The sequence below is a fragment of the Vigna radiata genome, chromosome 6 (assembly GCF_000741045.1).
Source record: "Vigna radiata var. radiata cultivar VC1973A chromosome 6, Vradiata_ver6, whole genome shotgun sequence".
NCBI lineage: Eukaryota > Viridiplantae > Streptophyta > Magnoliopsida > Fabales > Fabaceae > Vigna > Vigna radiata.
Window position 1 is genome coordinate 7,904,364 of NC_028356.1, and position 21,065 is coordinate 7,925,428.

Below are 21,065 nucleotides of genomic sequence, written 5' to 3' on the forward strand. Positions count from 1 at the left end.
AAAAGAATCTTAAAATGCTATAATATTTATTCTATAATTAAAATAAGAGGTTTAAGTAATTTGTGTAACGTTGTATATTTAGGTTCCTTGTTGCTATTGATGTAAAATATAAAACTCTCAACTTTAAAATCTGCACAAGACATTAAGTTCTGCTGTCACATTGAAACCAAACTTCCTAAAATAAAGGAAAGCAGATTGTTACTATTACTTTTGATTACACCACCTCCACGTACATGTAGAACACGAACAGTTCAAATCTTCCATGAAATCACTTCAATTCTGTTTTTCAAAACGAGAAAGTGCTGTCAATTTAATGATAAAATGATAAGTTTTGGTGTCAATTTCTATAATTAAAGGATTAAATTGATGTAACTTATGATTTGAAACAACCAATCTAGTCAACTAAAAAATCTTTATTGAATCAATTACTCTTCATTTCGTCATCCGTTGTTTGGTTTAACTGCAACTTAAAAAATGTTCATGTATGGGAGCACAACTCAAAGAAAGTATAAGTCAAACCTTCCAAATTTAATAGTTTGCTGCAACCCAATAGCATGACACCTTGCAGTGACAACATGGAGCATGCAGCATTCAGCATGCTTGTTCCCGAGTGTCATTGTTGTTTGGTCAAATGCCCCACTTTGAATAAATTTCTAAACAAGCAAGAGCTTGTATGAACAGCACCAATAAGCATGATGGATGGTTCTACAAGGGCTGTGTCATAACGTTAAAGTTACTTTAAAAACCAAAATCTAAAAGCTGTGAATGAATGGATGAGAATAACAGTTCAAGGCCACTACTGGGGAACCAGAACCATGATGGAAACTCTTTTAATTCCCTTAGAACAACTTTCTTGTCCAAGCTTCCTGATAAGGTCCGTTGTGGCCTAGACTTTGAGTCTCCCTTTGAGTTTGATCATAATTTCTCCAATACTACCCACTTAACCCAAGGTATCTCTCTGGGAATATTAGACTTGTATGGTACCATGGCTTAGTCTTTTAAGCATACATTGAAAACAACCTTTTTGCAGATTCAATGTTGTGTTGTGGTGATTCTCAGTGGTGATTCAATGTTTTGATTGCTTTAATTTGTCATAGAGCCATGATCTGTATTCCAAGCATAAAGTTTTATCTTCTTTGAAGTGGTATGTTCTCTATTTTTATAGGAGAGAAAGAATATTATGAAAGGCAATTTGCTACTCTGAAGTCATTTGAAGAAGTTGACTCCATAGTAACATTGGACTGCACTGATGCAGAAGACATTGAAAAACAAGCCCAACATGAACGAGCAATGAAGATTTCTAATTACGCAAATGCAGCTTTGTTGGCATTGAAGGTGATATATTAATGTGATGTAGATATTCATTTATTCATGAAACTTCGAGTAGTTTTTCTGAATAGATAAGGCTTGCTGTTATTTAGTCCAGGTTCCATTAGTTATAAAGCTATCTATCATCGTTAATAGGATTCACTTCATGCAAGTGAAACTTCATATGAAGATGTTTCTGACAATTGATTAGTATAAGTTCCTTTAACGTTTGTTGTTTTATGTATCATAGTTGTTTGTACTGTCTGCTAAATAACTATATATTCATATACACATCCAGATTTATGTGACTATAAGGAGTGGATCAATAGCTGTTGCAGCATCAACATTGGATTCTCTGCTTGACTTCATGGCTGGTGGCATACTTTGGTTCACCCACCTTGCAATGAAGGATGTAAACATGTATAAATACCCAATTGGGAAGTTGAGGGTGCAGCCAGTGGGAATAATTATCTTTGCTGCAGTCATGGCGACACTTGGTGAGTTGAATTGATTTAGCCTATTCCTTGCTTCCAAACGGTTCATTTATAAATGCTTATTTAATGTCATTATCTAAAATATTTTCCTTCTCCAAACAGGTTCATGCAGCAAAGTTGTTTGTCTTTCAATCATTTAATGTTTTCATCTACATTCTCTTTTTCCTTTGATGAGTATGCTGGATGCAGATTACAATGATGAACTCATGCAAAACTTTCCCATCTTGCAACTTCTAGATTCATTTTTGATAAACAATGTACCTCAAGATTAATTAAAGTATTCACAAAGAAACATTACATGCTCAGCTTTCTGAGCTAGTGCTGATATGCATAGAATCTGACTAGTTGAAAGTTCTATTGTTCTTAGTAAACATAAAGATCATATGCTTTTGCTACAGGCTTTCAGGTACTAATCACGGCTATACAACAACTGATAGAAAACAGTCCTCCTGAGAAGATGTCTTATGATAAACTGGTATGGTTGTACTCCGTTATGATATTTGCAACACTGGTGAAGCTTGCACTCTGGCTTTATTGTAGAAGCTCAGGAAACAAAATTGTCCGTGCCTATGCAGATGTATGTGTCCTTATCTTTTTATAATAAACTGCTCAATGAATAATGAACTAACTAAAGAGGTTGCTGTAACATCATCTTACTGTAAGTCGAGATAGACCTATTCAGATTGAAAATCGCTCATGAGCTAGTCCTAACCTACAGGGTTATTGTTAACATTTTGGTCTATGGATTTTTTTAATGAGAGGTCTTTTGATCATGTGAATATTTTTGGTTCCAACTCTCGTAGATTAGGATCAAGCTTATGGAATGAGCCAAATTGACAGTTCTAATATCACAAATGCTAACTTGCAGGATCACCACTTTGATGTTGTAACAAATGTGATTGGATTAGTTGCAGCTGTTCTTGGTGATAAATTTTACTGGTGGATTGACCCGGTTGGTGCTATTCTACTTTCAATTTACACTATCACAAATTGGTCTGGCACTGTGATGGAAAATGCAGGTATTAGACATAATTCTTTAAGTATTTTTGCTTTAGTGTTGCTCTTTAACCAGAACCGAGTTTTTCTTCAATAACTTGTGCTGTCTATGATAAAAACTTTCATTAAAGAATTGAAATTTCAATTTTGTTTAGAGATCACTACAGGAACTGCAACACAAATGTCCTTTTTTTAATATATAGAAAAATAAACATGAATGGTTTATATGCAAAATTAATTAGTGGAGGTTTCATTTTGTTAAACTTACAGTTTCACTAGTGGGACAATCTGCATCTCCTGAAGTTCTGCAGAAGCTGACATATCTTGTCCTAATGCACTCTCATCAAATTAAGCGCATTGACACTGTCCGCGCCTACACATTTGGCGTTCTATATTTTGCAGAGGTATACATACATACATACATACATGTATATATATATATATATATAAGAAAAGAAAAATACTGTGAATACAGACATTACAAGAAAAGGAAAATCATGAGAGCAATGGTTCTCATTTCTTCCATGTATATAACACAAGGGGGTGTGCAGATTAAAAGCTAAGACAGAATTTAGTATCAGTAAGGATTTCTTGTTAGAAATTCACTTTAAACCTAAGTGAATTTATAAAAACTAACTTGTAAACCAAGATTTTCATGTATATACATATAAACATATTCTAAATTAACCTTAGTTGACTGAGAGTTTCAACATTTCTCTTCAAAAGTTCTGAAAGGAGGGCATAAGAGATGTTATAATATTGGTTCTTTTGATTTCAGGTTGACATAGAACTGCCGGAGGATTTACCCTTAAAAGAAGCACATGCCATTGGAGAGAGCCTTCAGATAAAGCTAGAGAAACTTCCAGAAGTTGAGAGAGCGTTTGTTCATCTAGACTTCGAATGTGATCACAAACCAGAACACTCAGTTCTTAGCAAACTTCCAGACACTCAGCCTTAAGTGCATTTGAAGACCATGTAGAATAAGTGTAAACTTCTCTAAGTTTAACCTTCATTTGTGGTATGAATACAAGGAATAAAAGATCAATATACACTTTTATGTTTCTATGAAAATCTCCAATTGCATCTTACATGAGCACAAAACGTTATATTGTCGACACAAAACATTAGTCCTTTGAACTTCTATCATTAAGCATGTAAGTAATTTAACACATTATTACCCCTTCTTGTAAAGTGTGTTTGGAAAGACCAAAAACTATTAACTTATATGACAAGGTTATATTTAGGTTGATCAAATAAGAAAAAAAAGAAATTATACATAGATGAATATCAAATAAGATACTCAAATATCAATTGAACGAGAGATTAAATAAATATAAAAAAGTTAAAAATAAATAAATGTGTATTTTAGAAATAAAATTACGAAACTAATAATCAAATAAAAATTAATATGCTTTTATATTACTTAATAAATTAAATATATTTTAATAATTTTAAATGAAAATAAGATATATATATATATATATATATATATATATATATATATATATATATTCATTTTTATCTTTTTCATCGTATCTAATTTAAAAAAAAATTATATATAACTAAGTCGATGTTAATTGAAAAAAATATTAAAAATAAAAGCTTAATTACTCCTTTCATTCCATGTTAAATGTTAATTGAATCAAATATTAAAAATAAGACTTAATTACTCTTTTCGTTCTTATTCTAGTTAAAATGTGGCAAGTGTGTTTTCAATTTTATTTTTGTTTTAATCAAGTCTTATTTTTTTAAAAAAATTGATTCAATTAGTTTTTTTTTTGTGTGTGTCACAAACAACATTAAAAACATTTTTTAAAATTTGACTCAATTAGACATTCAAGTGTCTAATACCCCATACGATGTAATATAGTCTAATACTTCAAACATGTTTAACACTCCAAATACGTCTACCACCCTAAATAATCTAACATCCCAAACAGTCTAACACCCTAAAGGCGTTTAACACGCCAAATGCATCTAATACCCTAGAGCGCCTAACACCTTGGACAATTTAACACCCCACACGGTCTAACACCTCAAACGATTTAACACTTGAGATGATCTAATACCCAAGACGCGGGGGTAACTAAGTTGTGAGACGATGGATGGTCTGTTGATGTAATTGAGTTATTAGTTGATGGGTCCTCTGTGGGTGTAACTGGGTTGTTAGACCATGTGGATGGGTAACTTGAGGTTGAGGTTGAGTTGTTAGACGATGGGTCGTTTGAGTGTTACAAAATATTTTATAATTTCTCATGGCATCTATAAATGGGATGTTACAAAAGGTGTGGAGAGCTCAACCTTGGAGGAGCTTGGCCTCGTAGAGCTTGGCTGAAGGAGCTCAGCCCTAAGAGGTTGGTTGAAGGACCTTGTCCACTGAGGAGCTCAAAAAGCTTGGTTGAGGGAGCTCAACCTTAAAAAGCTCGATTGGCAGAGCTCGGGCTAGAGGAGCTCAACTTGGAGGGCTTGGCCTATGGAAGCTCATCCTAATGAGAGCTTGACCTAAAGGGAGCTCAGCCTAGAGGGACCTCGGCCTATAGGATCTCGACTTGAAGGAGCTTGGCATAGCGGGGCTCGACCTGATGGAAGCTTAATCTTGAGGGAGAACTCTACCTAGAGGGACAACTCAGCCTTGAGGGAAAGTTCGACGTTGATGGATAGCTCAACCTCAAGAGCTTAGCCTAGAAAAGGTTGGCCTAGAAGAGCTTTACCTAAATATCTTGACCTTGAGTACTCAGCTGGAGGAGCTCGACCTAGACAATTGGGCCTAGAGGAAGTTAGCCTAGGTGAGTTTGGTTTAGGGGAGTTTGGCTTGGAGGAGTTTGGCCTTGGGGAGCTCGACTTGGATAAGCTCAGGCTAACCTCGACCTGAAGCAGGTTGGCTTGAAAGGAACTTAACTTGAGAGTTCGACAAAGAGAAGTTTGACCTAAGAGAGCTCAACTTGGAATAGCTCAGATTAAAGGAGCTTGGTTTGGAAAGCTCAACTTATAGGAGCTTGACTTGTAAGTATTTGACCTACTGAGCTTGTTCTGGAGCTCGGCTTGCAAGTACTTGACCTACAAAACTTGTTTTGACACAATTCAATTTAAGTAAACTCGTCCTAATAAAGCTCGTCTTGAAAAGTTTGACCTAAAAAAACTAACTCAGTCAAACAAACATACTATACAATTATTTTAATAATAACAATTATAACACTACAACCTAATTTTTATAATTTCTCGTTACAAATAATTTCACAACTTTATATACAAAATAAAAACGATTATTAACAAATAGGAACAAAAGACAGCCCGTTCGTAGGCACGAGTCGCTATGCTAGTTTGATATAAGGAGAAGTTTTGTCCTTGCAATATTTAATTCTTCATATAAACTTGATTTTATATTTAAAGAAAGAGTTATATTTTAATGGTTGAATAAGTTTTTATTATATAATTTTAAGTAAAAATTAAATTTAGTTTCTTTCTAAAATTTTAATTTAATTTAGTTTTTTTAGTTTTAGAAATATTGACACATTTTTACTTTAATAATAATTAAAAAAGTTATTTCAAATATTTAATAAATTTAATAAAATTTAATTAAAAATAATAAATTTATACATTTATAAAGTAAAATAAACTAAAATTTAACTTCAGATAAACTTAATAAAACTTAATTACAAATAATAAATTTATGTATTTATAAAAATGAAAATTAAATTAAAATTCATAAAAAGAAAACTAATTTTAATTTACATTAAAAATTAAAAGAAAAAAACATATTTAATCCTATATTAAAAAAAATTAATATTTTTATTGGCTGTATTTTATTTTATATTATAGTGTTATAAATAATTTTGAAACAGAAATAGTAAAAGTAATTAAAAGGTTTGTAAAAACAATTTTCCTTATATATACTTAACAATGTATTAGTAATAGAAGGGTTAAATCTGATATCCACTGCAATTTTGAATATCAAATTCCCACTTACTACTTCCCTAGGAAAGCAAGTTCTATTCACTCCAGTGGTTTTTCTACTTCTGGTTTGGGTAATGATAATTTTTTCTTTATTATTTTCTTCAATTTTTTTGGCAGCCTTTCTTCTACTTTCTTACTGTGGGTTCTATGTTTTGTGCGCAAAGCTTCACTCTAATATATTTCACAACCTCCATCACTTCCAATTTGTGCAGGACCCATTTTAGTGACTATCCTGTTACAAAAGTTATCTTTTTGGAAGAGAAAGAACTTAAAAAGATTTCAACTTTAGTCTTTTTATAATGTGCCATTGTAAATATTTCTGTTTTTTTTATTTTTTTTATTTTTATTTTTATTTTTTTTTATGGGTAATAGTTGGTGAGTTATTTTGGGTACATGATATTTGATGTAAGTTGTTGCATTGTGTCTTGTGCATCAGCAGATGGCAAAGGGTGGTACAATCAACACTTACGAAGAGGCCAGAAAACAAAGACTTGAAGAAAACAAGAAGAGGTTTGAGGTAATCACCATTTAGTTGCAGATGATATAGTATTAGCTGACATTCTTATTCATTTTTTATATAATATCTTAATCTTTCTCAGCAGCATATGTATGCTTGTGAAAAAAATAGATTTTCATGTTTTTGAGTTGAAATGTGCATACCTTTGCTTCTTATTGATCTTATGTTTTGAATTTTTATGACTGTTCAATTTACTTGGTTTTACCTTTTGCTCTCAAGGATTTGGGAATTTCAAAGATTTCAAAAAATTTGACTGAGATCACAAGTTCTGCAAAGAAGTCAGGGGTAAAGTTGTATTTTATTTGGCTTCTCTAGGCAAAGAACCTGAATTTGATTTGATTAATTTTTTTCATCCTGTGACTGTGCAGCATCATGTTCATAAACTGAAATCAAAGAAGTCAAATGGGGAAGTGGAACCTAGGCGATCTTCTCGTGTGCGGAACCCAGTTCCTTCATACAGGGAAGATGTAAGTAATTTTGTCTTTCAAACTACCATCATGCAGGATCAAACAACAAACATGGGAGCCAAAAAGGAATAAAAAATCAAATTTGGTCGGAAAATAGATTATCTTAACTAGTACCACTGATGTTGACAAAATGTACGCACACACCAATAGTTGATTGTTGATGATAGAAACACACAGCACGCCACAAAGAAAAACAATGGAATAAGCCTGATTTTGTAGTTCAACAACATCTGCCTATGTTCATGGAAATATGCTAACTAAATATTCACCATCTCAATAAATTTACAATTCTTTTTGAAAACTTGAAAATCTCATCACTCTCTAGTTGACTCTCAATGCTTGGAAATTAGATTGAATGGGCGGGATTATTCAACTCTTAACAAGCTTTCTTTATACAGTGGTGGCGTGATTGTTTTTCTCAGAAATAACAATTACTCTTCACTTTTACAAGACCTTTATTTAAGTTTGGCTTCTCATTTGTTCAAAGGTGCATGTAGGTTTTATCTAGAGTCAAATATAACTTTCAAGAGCATAGTAATTAAGTATGCACGAGAATCACCAATTAAGAATTACCCAACAATTCCCCTAATTTTTTTTAGTCAATCCCATCTTGTTCGGTATATCTACTTATTAATGATCAGCTATGGTAATAAATGAGCATCCGTATTTGTCTCTCTAGTGTTATGTGGCTTAAAAAAATTGATTTTTGTCACTCTGTTTCTGAGGTGTTGGTCCAGCAGATACGTGTAGTTCACAGTGTGTATATTCTTTGTATCACAGGTGAGTATACACTTTCCAGCTTTGCGGAAGAGATCAATATCTTCAACACGGGGAAGGTAGTTTACTTAACTAATGACTTTTCTAGATTGCTCATCAAATATTAATAAACACAGTTATGGGATCCACAGTTACACTGCGAGGCCTTTAGATGAAATCAAAGAAGCTACAGAAGAGGAAAGACTTTATGCTCTGGAGGCTGCAGAGGCACTCCAAATCAATTTGAACTCTTCAAATCCCTCATTTATCAAGTCGATGCTTTGGTCTCACGTTTATAAGGGCTTTTGGTTGGTAGGTTGTAGTTCACAAAATATTTCTTTATGTCCTGCACTTAACCTGCTGCTGGTTCTTTTTGATTTGTATTGCTAATAAAGGTAACACAAGCTAATTTTCCTGCTATATTATTTTATCTTTATTTTGCTAGGGTCTTCCTTCTAAATTTTGTGAGGAACATTTTCCAAAAACTGTGTGTGACATGGTTTTAGAAGATGAAAACGGCTCAGAATACAAGGCTGTTTACATAGGCAACAAAAGTGGACTTAGCGGTGGTTGGAGAGCATTTGCATTGGATCATAAACTGGATGATGGAGATGCCCTTGTTTTTGAATTGATTGAACCATCGAGATTTAAGGTAATTTTTGTTAGCACTCTTGTAACACTACTTTAAAGCCCTAAAATTGTTATGCCTGCTATATTGTCATTACTTCAAGAATAACTTACAAATGACGAATTTCTGGGGTGAACATGAATGAAACCTGGTATTTTAATCCAAAGACTAACAGATATCTCCCCGGAAGATAGTGTCTAAGTCTCTAAACTATGACGGTCTTGCATCTACCAATGCCCAAATTCTCTTACAAACGACAAGACAACCCTTCCTTTCCATCTTTCTTATTTATTATAGGTAATATATCTTGTTTCAGATGGTGGGCTTGAGAACTACTCCTTCACACTTTTCTATTAGTCTTTTAACATCGACTTGGGTCTTTGTCATGATAGTTTTTAGTTTTAGTATTATGATAGTGTATCTATCAAAGACACTCTAACTCTCAAGTTAGTTAAATGAATATGATGGATTATCATAATAAAGTCTTAAATTCGTAATAAATGAATCACCTACCTTTCTGAACGGCACAAGAGTCCATAAGCGTGTTTTAGCTTGTTAATTATCTTAGATTTGTGGTTATGGTTTTAATATGTAATTACCTATCAGTCCTCTGTGGAATCGGTGACCGATTGGTCCAAACGTGGTGTTGCTTTGGGTTTGGGGAAATCTACGTTCTTTTGGGAGCTTTAACTGCTCGATGACTATGGAGTGCATTATACAGTAGATATCTTATTTCTCTAATAATCCTAGCCCCAACTAAGTAACTAACTAATATAAGAATTTGAGAATCAACAACTCTAATAAAAGTAGATAGCACTGCCGTGGTCGGTGGCCCACATCCTACGAAAACACTTCACTTTGGAACACGGGAGGGGCTCTCTTGTTGTGAAAACGAGAATGAGAAAGGGATATACAATAAGGGGAACGTTATTTATTTCTGTATATAATTTTTTCCACCTTTTAAAGGAACGGTGCATTTCATGATGCATCTTTCATAGCTTTGTCAAAATTCAGAGCTTAACCTTTAACAATTTAGAGGTTTTTTCTCATTCAAAACTTCATAAAGTTTCCAAAGTTCACCATTGATCATTTAGAGATTTTATATCTAGTGAAAAATCTTTAACATTTCGTTTTTCTTAACACTTGACGAGACATTATTTCACTTTCCAACTGCCAGTGATTACTCCATGGAACTCATCATCTCGATTTCTAGTTCCAATCTGTAGAATTTTGAATTTAAGCCACTGTCACAAAGACACACTTTATGCTGTTCCATCAATCATTTTTATTGATTTAGAAATGAGTGTATATGCTTCCAAAACCATGCATTAATTCCACTTCCAAACTTCTTGAGGAGTTTGGTGATCTCTACAGTTACTCTTACCCGTTAGAGTAGTAAAAAACATGCAAATAGCCCAGATTCAAAATTCCTGATATCTTTATTAATGAGCCATCAACATCAAAATCTACACCAAACTTGGTGTAGATATTGTCTATGGTTTGTTATTAGATATCTGAAATCAGGACGTGTACTTTAATTTGTAGGCATGCCTGGTATATGACATGAACTGAAATGTGTCAAAAAGAATAATGAGCCTAACCTGTTATTGCTGCAGATTTATATTGTAAGAGCATTTCCAAATTTGGTTGAAGAAAAGGGAAATGATATTTTAGTTGAAGAAAATATGCATGCAACTAAAGTACGGAAAGCAAAATGTAATCTTGAGTCAGAACCCAAGAGTAAAAAGCCAAAACGGGCAGCCGCATGTGAAACTAACGAATCTGAGAGTTCTCAGGAGCATTTAGACAAAGAAGTCAAGCCACAGGGTGTAAATCTAACTAAGCAAACTAAAATCTCTAAGAAAAAAACACAAAAGAAATCTATACTTTTGGCTACTACAGATTTGAAAGGGAAAGTGCAATTGAAAACTGAGAAGCCCATGGTATCTCTAGTGCTGTCAAAGAAGACAAGGAAGTCAAAGGGTATCAACGGAATTCACGACTCAGACAGGTTAGAGAAGAAAATTTGTCTTCATGATGCTGATAGCAATTTAGAAAAGGTTGAAGAAGCAAATAGAAAAAAACTAGCTCCAAAGTATTTCAGAAAGAAAGCATATGTTGGAGCTAATGATTAGTAAAAAATTGTTATAAAAAGTATATATATATATATATATATATATATATATATATATATATATATATATATATATATGGAGTGTATGATGATGACTTCTATTGTATGTTTGTCTTTTTTTTTTCCTTTAAAGGGTGTTAGGTGGCAATCTTGACACTTCCAACTTCCATCTATGAAAGCTGGAAGTTGATGAAAACTGTTTTACTGTTTTTTGTATCAAATGTTAGTTTAAGATTTATTAAAATGTTGCCCCAAATATTTATGCATTAACTCTAACAGTAAAATAATTCATGTTTTGTGCAATAGAACTTAGAACAATGTAACAATAAATTCAAGAAGTGTATTTTAAATTTAAGTTAATTTCATAAAACTAATTTGTTAAATAAAACTTATATTTATTTATATATTTTAAATTGATTTTTTTTCTATTTAATGAGACTCCTAACATACTTAAAGATAAATCACCATGACATTTTCAAGAACTACAACTTACAACTACACATAACACATAGATGCATTAATTCACAACTATGATATAAAAATGCAAATGAGTGTTGGAAGTTCTAAATCGACTAGAGATAAGACCAAATTATAATATATAAGTGAGGTGTAAATCTTATTTTACAAACTAATTTTATGAAGTTGAGTTAGACTTAAGTCCACTTTTTAATAATGAACTACAACTTTAACATTTCTTGAGCTTTTAAGAGCAAAACACATGCAAATAGGATTTGTTGTCTATATCAAGATTCAAGAAGCACTTACATAAAAAAAAGGCGAGGAGTCAGTTTCACTCTGGAATCACTATAATTAGAAGACAATTGCGACCATAGTTTTTTTTTCTTACTAATTACTCTTATGTTGTACTTGTGCTGCACATCCCTGTCAGTTTTTGGATGAATTATTGTGATAGTAGATAGTAAGAATAATTTGAAAACCAAAAGAAATGAAATGCGAACTGTTCAAAGAGACTAATGTTGTGTTCGTTTGAGCAGATGTTCTTGTTCACGTGGAAATGTGAAGAATGATTTGTGAATTAAATTGTGTTCGTTTGGTGGGATTTGCGAGGATAGAATTAAGCTGATTTGCGAGATACACTCATTTTTTATTCCGCGCTACTATGGTGAGATTTGCACTGATTTGAAGTAAAATATCAAGTTTGTCCTCATTGGTTTCTAAAATCAACCATGCACGTGGCAACACCAATTACGGTTCACAAACTCTACATTCATTTCCATTGTACACTAATATTTATTATCTTAAAAAGACTTTCCAACTTTAGATAATATCACCCAATGAGGATTAATAAATGGTTGTTGCTTCGAATGTGACACTTTCAAATAACTAAACTTTTTTAAGCAACTCCTCCATAACTAAAAATGCTCTGCAAATTTCCTTCAATTTTAAGAAATACATGGATGGACTCTAAAAAATAGTTTTTGAGATAAAAAATTAAAGTAAACATTCTTAATGATTAATATTAATTTTTTTTCTTTATAAACATTTTTACAATTAAATATAAAATTAATAATTACAATTTCATATTACTTTAATAATTAAGGGTATTTTGGTAATCTTCAATTTCTATCAATTACACAATTTTTTTTAATAGGTTGCATCAATCAAATTCTACACTAATCCTCACAAGTTTTACTTCCAAATCCACTCTCAATTATCCACAAATCCATACAAAAAAACAACAAAAAAATTATCTTCAAATCCACTCAAATCTACTCAAATCATCTTCTCCAAATCATCTCCTCCAAATCCTTACAAAAGAACTGAGCCTAAAAGCTTTGAGATCAAAGTGCTATATATATATATATATATATATATATATATATATATATATATACTTTTATTTGAAAGAAATTGTTGACTGAACTGATTGTGAAGATTGTCCACAAGTAAACAAAATTTAGTACTGCTTGATGAAGCTTTTCTGCTAAAATAAAGTAAGGAGAAGCAAAAGTTGGCAACAAATTGGCATACAATTTCAGGAACTTCTGCCTATAACATATCTAATATGAGGGGATTTCTTTATGCACCTTCTTACCTCCATTGTATTTTGTTGCATAATCTTTAATGTTAAATGTCATTTTAAATTATACAATTCCTAATATAAAATTATATTTTAAAATCTATAATTCATAAACATTCCATATCTTGCAACTTGCAAAATATGTAAATTTCAAAATATTTTCAGAATTATATTACAGATTATATATATAATTTAAAATATAAATTTACATCAAGAGTATATTATATTTTGAATTATTTTTAAAATTTTATATTATAAATTATATAATCTAAAATATAAATATTACAATAAATTTATAATATGAATTCTACAATCTAAAATATATAAATATTACGTAAGTAAAATTTAAATTTCTGTACCATTTATTTTTTTCTGAAAAAAATTCAATGACTACTGATAAAATAATTATAAAATGATTAAAATTTTTTGAATTTTTCATAAAAATAAATCTGCTCGTTTACCTCATTGAATTGTTTTATCTTTATAACAAAAAAATAATAAAAAGTATATAATTTTTTTTCTTTATATAAAAATTATAAATAATAATAATATATATAATACCACTAATTATTACCGTTAGGGTCAAAATCGTACAACACTGGAATTTTGAAAATTAAATTGTCTTCCCTCCCATAGCAAGTTCTGTTCACTCCACTGAGTATTCTATTTCTCTTCACTCCATTGTCTGTTACACTTCTCTTCGTTTTAAGTTCGGTAATGACCATTTTTTCTCTATTTTTGTTTTTCAAGTTCTTTTGCAGCCTTTCTTCTACTTTCATAGTGTGGGTTCTATGTCTTGTGTGCAAGCTGCACTCTCTAATATATTTCACAACCTCCTACTATATTAAAAACCCATCACTTCCAATTTGTGCTGGACCCAATGACTATTAGGGAAAAAGAACTGAAAAAACTTAAAGAGCTTTCAACTTTTGTCTTTTTATATTATGTCACAAATTTTTTTTTTTTTTTTTCTAATGGATGATGGTTGGTGAGTTATTTTGGTGACATGACATTTGATGTAAGTAATTGCATTGTGCCTTGTGCTTCAGCAGATGGCAAAGCGTCGCACAAACAACACTTACGAAGATGCTAGAAAACAGAGACTTGAAGAAAATAAAAAGAGGTTTGAGGTAATCACCACTTTGTTGCAGATGGTATAGTATATTAGTGGGCATTTTTTTTTCATTTTTTTATAATATGTTAAACTTTGTCAGTAGTATATGTATAGATTTCATTTTGTTTGAGTTGAAACATGGATAAAGTAGTTTTTTTTTATTGATTTTCTGTTTTGAATTTTGATGACTGATCAATTTTCTTGGTTTTACCTTTTTCTCTCAAGGATTTGGGAATTTTAAGGATTTCAAAAAATCTGACCGAGATCACAAGTTCCGCAAAGAAGACACGGGTAAAGTTGTATTTTATTTGTTTACTCTCCGCAAAGAACCTGGATTTCATTCAATTCATTTTTTCAGTCCTGTGTCTGTGCAGCATCATGTTCCTAAACTAAAATCAAAGAAATCAAATACTGAAGTGGAACCTAGGCGATCTTCTCGTGTGCGGAACCCAGTTCCTTCTTACAGGGAAGATGTAAGTAATATTTTCCCTCTCCAGAAATATAAATTACTCTTCACGTTTTCAAGACCTTTATATTGTTTAATTAAACTTCTGTTAGTCTATTCTTCATTACAATTTGCTGATGTATATACAAAGGCTTTTTCTCCTGCTGTGTTTCAGACTATGTGTTCCAAACTGGAAATGCTTAATATCCATTCCTAGCTTAAGGGGGCCTATTAAAAGTAATGTTTCTGTCAGTGTAGTAGCTGTTAGTCTATTACACTTTCTGCTGGCTTTCTTTTAGCTACACGTATATTCTTCTTTCATCATGTATATATACCTCTTCTTTCATTCATAATAAATACACAGCCTATGTTGATAATTTCTGGCTTTCTTGCTTTCCCGGTTGCTCTACTTTACTACTTTGTTTAAATTTATATTTGAGTCTGAATGCAGATTTTGTCTAGAGTCAGATAGAAGTACCCAACAATTCCCCTAATATTTTTATTAGTTAATCTCGTCTGGTTCAATTTATCTATTTGTTAATGAATAGATATGGTAATCAATGAGCATCCGTATTTGTCTTTGGTGTTATGTGTGACTTTAAAAAATTGATTTTGGTCACTCTGTTTTCGAGGTGTTGGTCTAGGAGAAATGTGTAGCTGACATTGTGTATATTCTTTGTATCACAGGTGAGTGAATACCTTCCATCTTTGAGGAAGAGGTCAAGATCAAATTCTTCAACATGGGGAAGGTGGTTTACTTGCCTAATGTTCTTTCTAAATTGCTCATCAAATGTTAATAACACAGTTATGGGATTCTCAGTTACATTGCGAGGCCTTTAGATGAAATCAAAGAAGCCTCAAAAGAGGAAAGACTTTGTGCTCTGGAGGCTGCAGAAGAACTCCAAATCAATTTGAACTCTTCAAATCCCTCATTTATCAAGTCAATGGTTCGGTCTCACGTTTATAGCTGCTTTTGGTTGGTAGGTTGTAGTTCAAAAAATCTTTCTTTATGTTGTGCACTTAATTTGCTGCTGGTTCTTTTTTATTATATTGTTAATAAATGTAACAGACGTTAATTTTCCTATATTATTTTATCTTTATTTTGCTAGGGTCTTCCTTCTAAGTTTTGTGAGGAACATCTTCCAAAAACTGTACATGACATAGTTTTAGAAGATGAAAATGGTTCAGAATACCAGACTGTTTACATAGGCAACAGAGCTGGATTAAGCGGAGGCTGGAGAGCATTTGCATTGGATCATAAACTGGATGATGGAGATGCCCTTGTTTTTGAATTGATTGAACCATCGAGATTTAAGGTAATTTTTGTTAGCACTCTTGTAACACTACTTTAAAGCCCTAAAATTGTTATGCCTGCTATATTGTCATTACTTCAACAACTATCTAATAATAATTGATAAACATCAAATTCCTATCATTGCACTGCCATTGGCGGTTACCCACACTCTACAACACTTCTCTTTTCAACACTACTACAATTTAGTGAAACTTTTCGAGAAAATAGAGATTAAACTTGGAGGGAAATAAACATTGAAATTCATAAATGAGAATTCCTATTTATAGGCTTACCACAAATTCAAAATCCCTTAAAAATAGGACAAACCACAAGTAACTTGTAAATGAAAACAATATACACGTACTCATTTAATCTATTTAAATGTCAGAAACCACCCACCATGATACAGAAATGTCAAAATATATGTGTATACACATCAACAAGTTTAATGTAGCTTATGAGCAATAATCATTCAAATATGCTCACATCATAACTTGCAATATTTACCTGTCTATTTTCTACATCTTAGGATAAAGAAATTTCATCTGTTCCATTCTCCATGGCTATTTTTGAGTGTATATCTTTTATCATTATTGCTGCATGAATAGAGTTACCAAAATGTACTTTCCATTATATTAGTGGAGGCTTACCAAAAAGATGTACAAATCCTTGTGTAAGTTTGTAAATCTTTGGAAATCAGCTACTCAACCGCTTGTGTATATGAGGGAAAAAGAAAAGAAAAGAAAAGGGGTAAGTTACAAGGCCTTAATGAGAACAAATATAGCTTGAATATTTTTCATTCAAAAAGAATTACAATGATATTTAATAAAGTGGAAAATAAATGCATATCGTTTTCCAAAACTAATATTACTTTCTTGAAAACTAAAAAAATTATATATATATATATATATATATATATATATATATATATATATATAGATAAATTTAAAATATAGATAACTAAATATACCACAGAATATCTCTTTGTTGTGGTGAACAAATAATATACCACATAATATCTTAGTCGTGGCGAATAGAAAATTGTATGTCATAATCAAATTTATTTAAAATACACATTAATAATCAAGGATAACAAATATTAAAGTCAAACTAAGAAAATTTAGTTGTTATTCTTGATTCTTAGCTAGTCGTGGAAACCAAAGTTGTAAAAATAACTCGGTTAATGATATTTGCTTCTCATTAAAAACAATTAAAAATCACCACTAGGTACAATACACTGTCAGTACGTGTAACTACAGTATTTTTTTTTTCTAGGAATCTCGACATTATGAGCAAGATATTGATGATTTAGAAAAAAAAAAAATCCAAATTTGAAATGTCAAGGGTTTTTTTAGAGAAACACTAGAATTTTAATAATTAAAATTCTTACATCTAATGCACAATCCACAATTAATATATGAACGCGAAACTACCTAACTTAAAAGAGTTGCATCTAAACTGTGAACTCTCTCAAAGAAATATGAATTGTTTTCCCTACCTCAAACACTTTCCCCATGATTGTAGAACCACAAGGATATAGAAATTTGATGAGTTTTGAATATTGGAGAGAAAGGAAAAATAAGGATGATGACACATAAAGTCATGAGAGACCGAGAGAAGCAAGGATTAGAGAAAGCAATGGAAGAATTCAGGTAAACAGGGGAGGAACTATACGGTTGTTAAAAAGAAAATGAGAAAGTGATGTGCAATAAGGGGAATGTTGTTTTTATTTGTGTATCTTTTTTTCCACCTTTTAAAGAAACGGTGCATTTCATATTGCATTTTTCATAGCGTTGTCAAAATTCAGAGCTTAACCTTTAATAATTTAGGGGTTTTGTTCATGTGACATCTTTTTGTTAAGTTGAATTTGGTAAATTGGAGTATTACATATTTTTACACCTTTCATAACTACATCAAATTTCAAAAGTTCACCATCACGTTGTTATTAGATGTCTGAAATCAGCTCTTGTATTTAAATTTGTAGACATGCCTGGTATATGACATGAACTGGTGAGTCAGAATAATGAGCCTGACATGTTATTGCTGCAGATTTATATTGTTAGAGCTTTTCCAAGTTTAGTTGAAGAAAAGGGAAATGATATTTTAGTTGAAGAAGGAAATAAGCATGCAACCAAAGTACCGAAAACTAAATGTAATCTTGAGTCAGAATCCAAGACTAAAAATAAAAAGCCAAGACAGGAAAAATATGAAACTAGTGAATCAGAGAGTTCTCAGGAGCATATTGACAAAGAAGTCAAGCCACAGGGTGCAAATCCATTGAAGCAAACTAAAATCTCTAAGAAAAAAACGCAAAAGAAATCAATACTTTTGGCTACTACAGATTCGAAAGGGAAAGTGCAATTGAAAACTGAAGAACCAATGTTGTCTCTAGTGCTGTCAAAGAAGACAAGGAAGTCAAAGGGTATCAATGGAATTGATGACTCAGGCAAGTTAGAGAAGAAAATTTGTGTTCATGATGCTGATAGCAAGTTGGAAAAGGTTGAAGAAGCAAGCAAATGTGTGGTACAGACAGCTAGAAAAAAATCAGCTCCAAAGTATTTCAGAAAGAAAGCATAATGTTGGAGCTTATGACTAGTAAAAATTGTTGTAAAAAACATACATGTATGGAGTGTATTATGATAACTTCTATTGTATGTTTGTCTTTTTTCCCTGTAAAGGAAGTTGATGAAAACTGTTTTACTCTTTTTTTGTACTAAACGCCAGTTCAGGATTTATCAAAATGTTGCTCCAAATATTTATGCATTAACCCTGAATCCTAATAGTAAAATAGTTTATGCTTAACCCTGAATCCTAACACGACATTGTCATGAGAGTTGCTAGTTTGCATCAATTCACAACTATGATACAGACACCACAAATGAGCTTCAGCTGGAACTAGCAATTGGGATCACATTCCTTGAGCTTTCAAGAGCAAAGCACATGTGATAAACATGATTTGTTGTCTGGATCAAGATTCAAGAAGCCCTTGCATTAAAGAAGGCGAGGAGTGAGTTTCACTGGAATCACTATAATTGGGAGACATTTGTGGCCATAGATCTTTGTATTTTTTTGTATACAAATAAATGGTATGTTATATCTGTGTTACACATCCTTGTTAATTATTGGAATTTTTGAGATAGCAGACAGTACAAATAATTTGAAAACGAATTAAAATGTGAGCTATTCCAATTGGGGAGACTAAATGTTGGTTTTTAGAATCATAACAAGCTAAAATGCTTCTGTAAATATGGATAACGGGATATTCAAGTTGTATAAATTATTTCCATAAATATGATTCATTTCATCAATCAATTTTCAGAGTTGTTGCGTGGATTTTGATATCATAATCTCACAAATTCTACAACCATTTATTAAAGTAATTACTCCGTGAAGGGCAAAGCTTTAGAAATTCCATAAATGCTTCGTGCTTTAGGTAAGCAAATATTATCTCTTCTATAGTATAGTACACAATTAGAGTTTAAAGGAGTGAGGATTTGAAACACAAAATCACATTAAAGGATTCTCGTGACCATGATAATGGGGAGGCCTTAAGCCTTGAGAAAGATGAGTGTAGAGACAAAGGAGAGACACAAGGAAGATAGAGAAAAGATATGGAAGAAAAATAAGGTTTGACACTCTTATACCTTGTCATTTTTGAGGATAAAGTTGACCCCAACAATACTATGGTATGATTTTGCTTTCTGCTGGGGGAAGATGCAGAGCAAACCAAAAGTATTGTGTTGTCCCTTTCAAAAGGCTATATCAACCATATTAGGTCAAGGGAACATAGTAGCGTGTCTCATTTCCTTACGTTCTTTTCTCTCAATCTTGTTAAGTTATCTTCCTTCTCTCCAAGTGTTTTCTTCATTAGAGCTGGTTATGATTGTTGAGTCACAATGTAAGAGCTTGTTGGTGCTCAGAGTCTGCTTAAGGAAGGTCTGCTTGAGAGGAAGCTTTAGTGAGCTAGTAGCAGTGTTGTGTTCTTGGTAGAAAATGAGTTTGAAAGGCAAGGAAAGCTAACAATGGTTGTTTGTTGCTTTAGTGTTTTGTTTGGTGAAAAAAGTGATGATAATGTTATGAACAACATGCTGATATGTTGTATGAATGATAATATTTACCCTTTTAGATTGTTTTATGTATTATTGAGATAATTGATGGAATGTATATTGGTATGTTAATAACATGATGATATGTTAAGCACATAGTAGTTCCTATATGTATTGTACAAAGCCATTTGTGTATGTGTAGACTGGAGGTTGAGTTGTGTCGGGCTAGTCCAAAAACTACCTAGGTGCTTGAGCTAGAGGCTTAAACGAAAGGTTTGTGACAGTTACACATATACAATGATTGTTGGTGAGCAAAGTAGAGCTTGGGCCTTATGTTAAAATGATACTTGTGTGAGGTATGACATGCATGTTGTGATGACTGCATTAATGGGTGCTCTAAGGGTGATGACCCCTTATGTGATGGTGAATGAGCAAATTGAATAGGGGCAGGTAAGAGTTATCTTGACTTGTGTAGGCACACAATATCATCAAGAGAAAGGTGAATATGGTGTGAGAACTGCAAGAGGTCTCTATAGTAGGAGTTTGCACATGAAAAAGGTGGATACAAGTTCGACCACATAGGTTGGGTGGAGTAGCTCCTCCCAATAGGCATCTGACATTGCCAAATGACAACATCCTTGGAAATTTGTCGTGTTGATGAGGTATGCTTGTGTTAGGATATACATTAGGATATATGATGATAGGATAGAGGGGTTGAAGAGTAAGTGTGTGGGGAGTGTCGGTTAAAAAAGGGATATCGAGTAGTTTTGTGTAAGGTCAGGCAATTAGCTTGTAGAGAGGGGTTATGCCCTCAATAGGGAGGTTATGCTCCCAATCCCATTCTTGTAAAAAGAAGATTCTTTCATAGTGA

General features: G+C 32.2%; 2 protein-coding genes across 2 annotated transcripts; both read left to right on the plus strand.

Annotated features, from left to right (window-relative positions):
* Positions 1-769: 769 nt before the first annotated feature.
* On the plus strand, positions 770-3,814 carry LOC106764503 (metal tolerance protein 4-like). The gene is made up of 7 exons (XM_014648781.2): positions 770-950; positions 1,166-1,335; positions 1,607-1,805; positions 2,201-2,379; positions 2,671-2,821; positions 3,069-3,202; positions 3,577-3,814. Exons 1-7 carry the CDS (start codon positions 770-772, stop codon positions 3,754-3,756), a joined length of 1,194 nt encoding a protein of 397 aa, XP_014504267.1. The 3' UTR covers positions 3,757-3,814.
* A 2,935-nt stretch (positions 3,815-6,749) lies between these two features.
* Positions 6,750-19,195, plus strand: LOC106764146. Its single transcript, XM_022782030.1, has 14 exons — positions 6,750-6,823; positions 7,189-7,269; positions 7,489-7,554; positions 7,638-7,736; positions 8,517-8,572; positions 8,645-8,804; positions 8,938-9,144; positions 14,348-14,425; positions 14,635-14,700; positions 14,784-14,882; positions 15,542-15,603; positions 15,675-15,834; positions 15,964-16,170; positions 18,198-19,195. Exons 2-14 carry the CDS (start codon positions 7,192-7,194, stop codon positions 18,723-18,725), a joined length of 1,866 nt encoding a protein of 621 aa, XP_022637751.1. The 5' UTR covers positions 6,750-6,823; positions 7,189-7,191; the 3' UTR covers positions 18,726-19,195.
* The last annotated feature ends 1,870 nt before the right edge of the window (positions 19,196-21,065 follow it).

Excerpts from the sequence above, each read along its gene's own strand:
- LOC106764503 (XM_014648781.2), top strand. The coding sequence starts at position 770 with ATGGATGAGAATAACAGTTCAAGGCCACTACTGGGGAACCAGAACCAT. Across the intron at positions 951-1,165 it reads TACTACCCACTTAACCCAAG|GAGAGAAAGAATATTATGAA; the intron begins GTATCTCTCTGG and ends CTATTTTTATAG. Across the intron at positions 1,806-2,200 it reads TGCAGTCATGGCGACACTTG|GCTTTCAGGTACTAATCACG; the intron begins GTGAGTTGAATT and ends CTTTTGCTACAG.
- LOC106764146 (XM_022782030.1), top strand. The coding sequence starts at position 7,192 with ATGGCAAAGGGTGGTACAATCAACACTTACGAAGAGGCCAGAAAACAA. Across the intron at positions 7,555-7,637 it reads GTTCTGCAAAGAAGTCAGGG|CATCATGTTCATAAACTGAA; the intron begins GTAAAGTTGTAT and ends GTGACTGTGCAG. Across the intron at positions 16,171-18,197 it reads TTGAACCATCGAGATTTAAG|ATTTATATTGTTAGAGCTTT; the intron begins GTAATTTTTGTT and ends TTATTGCTGCAG.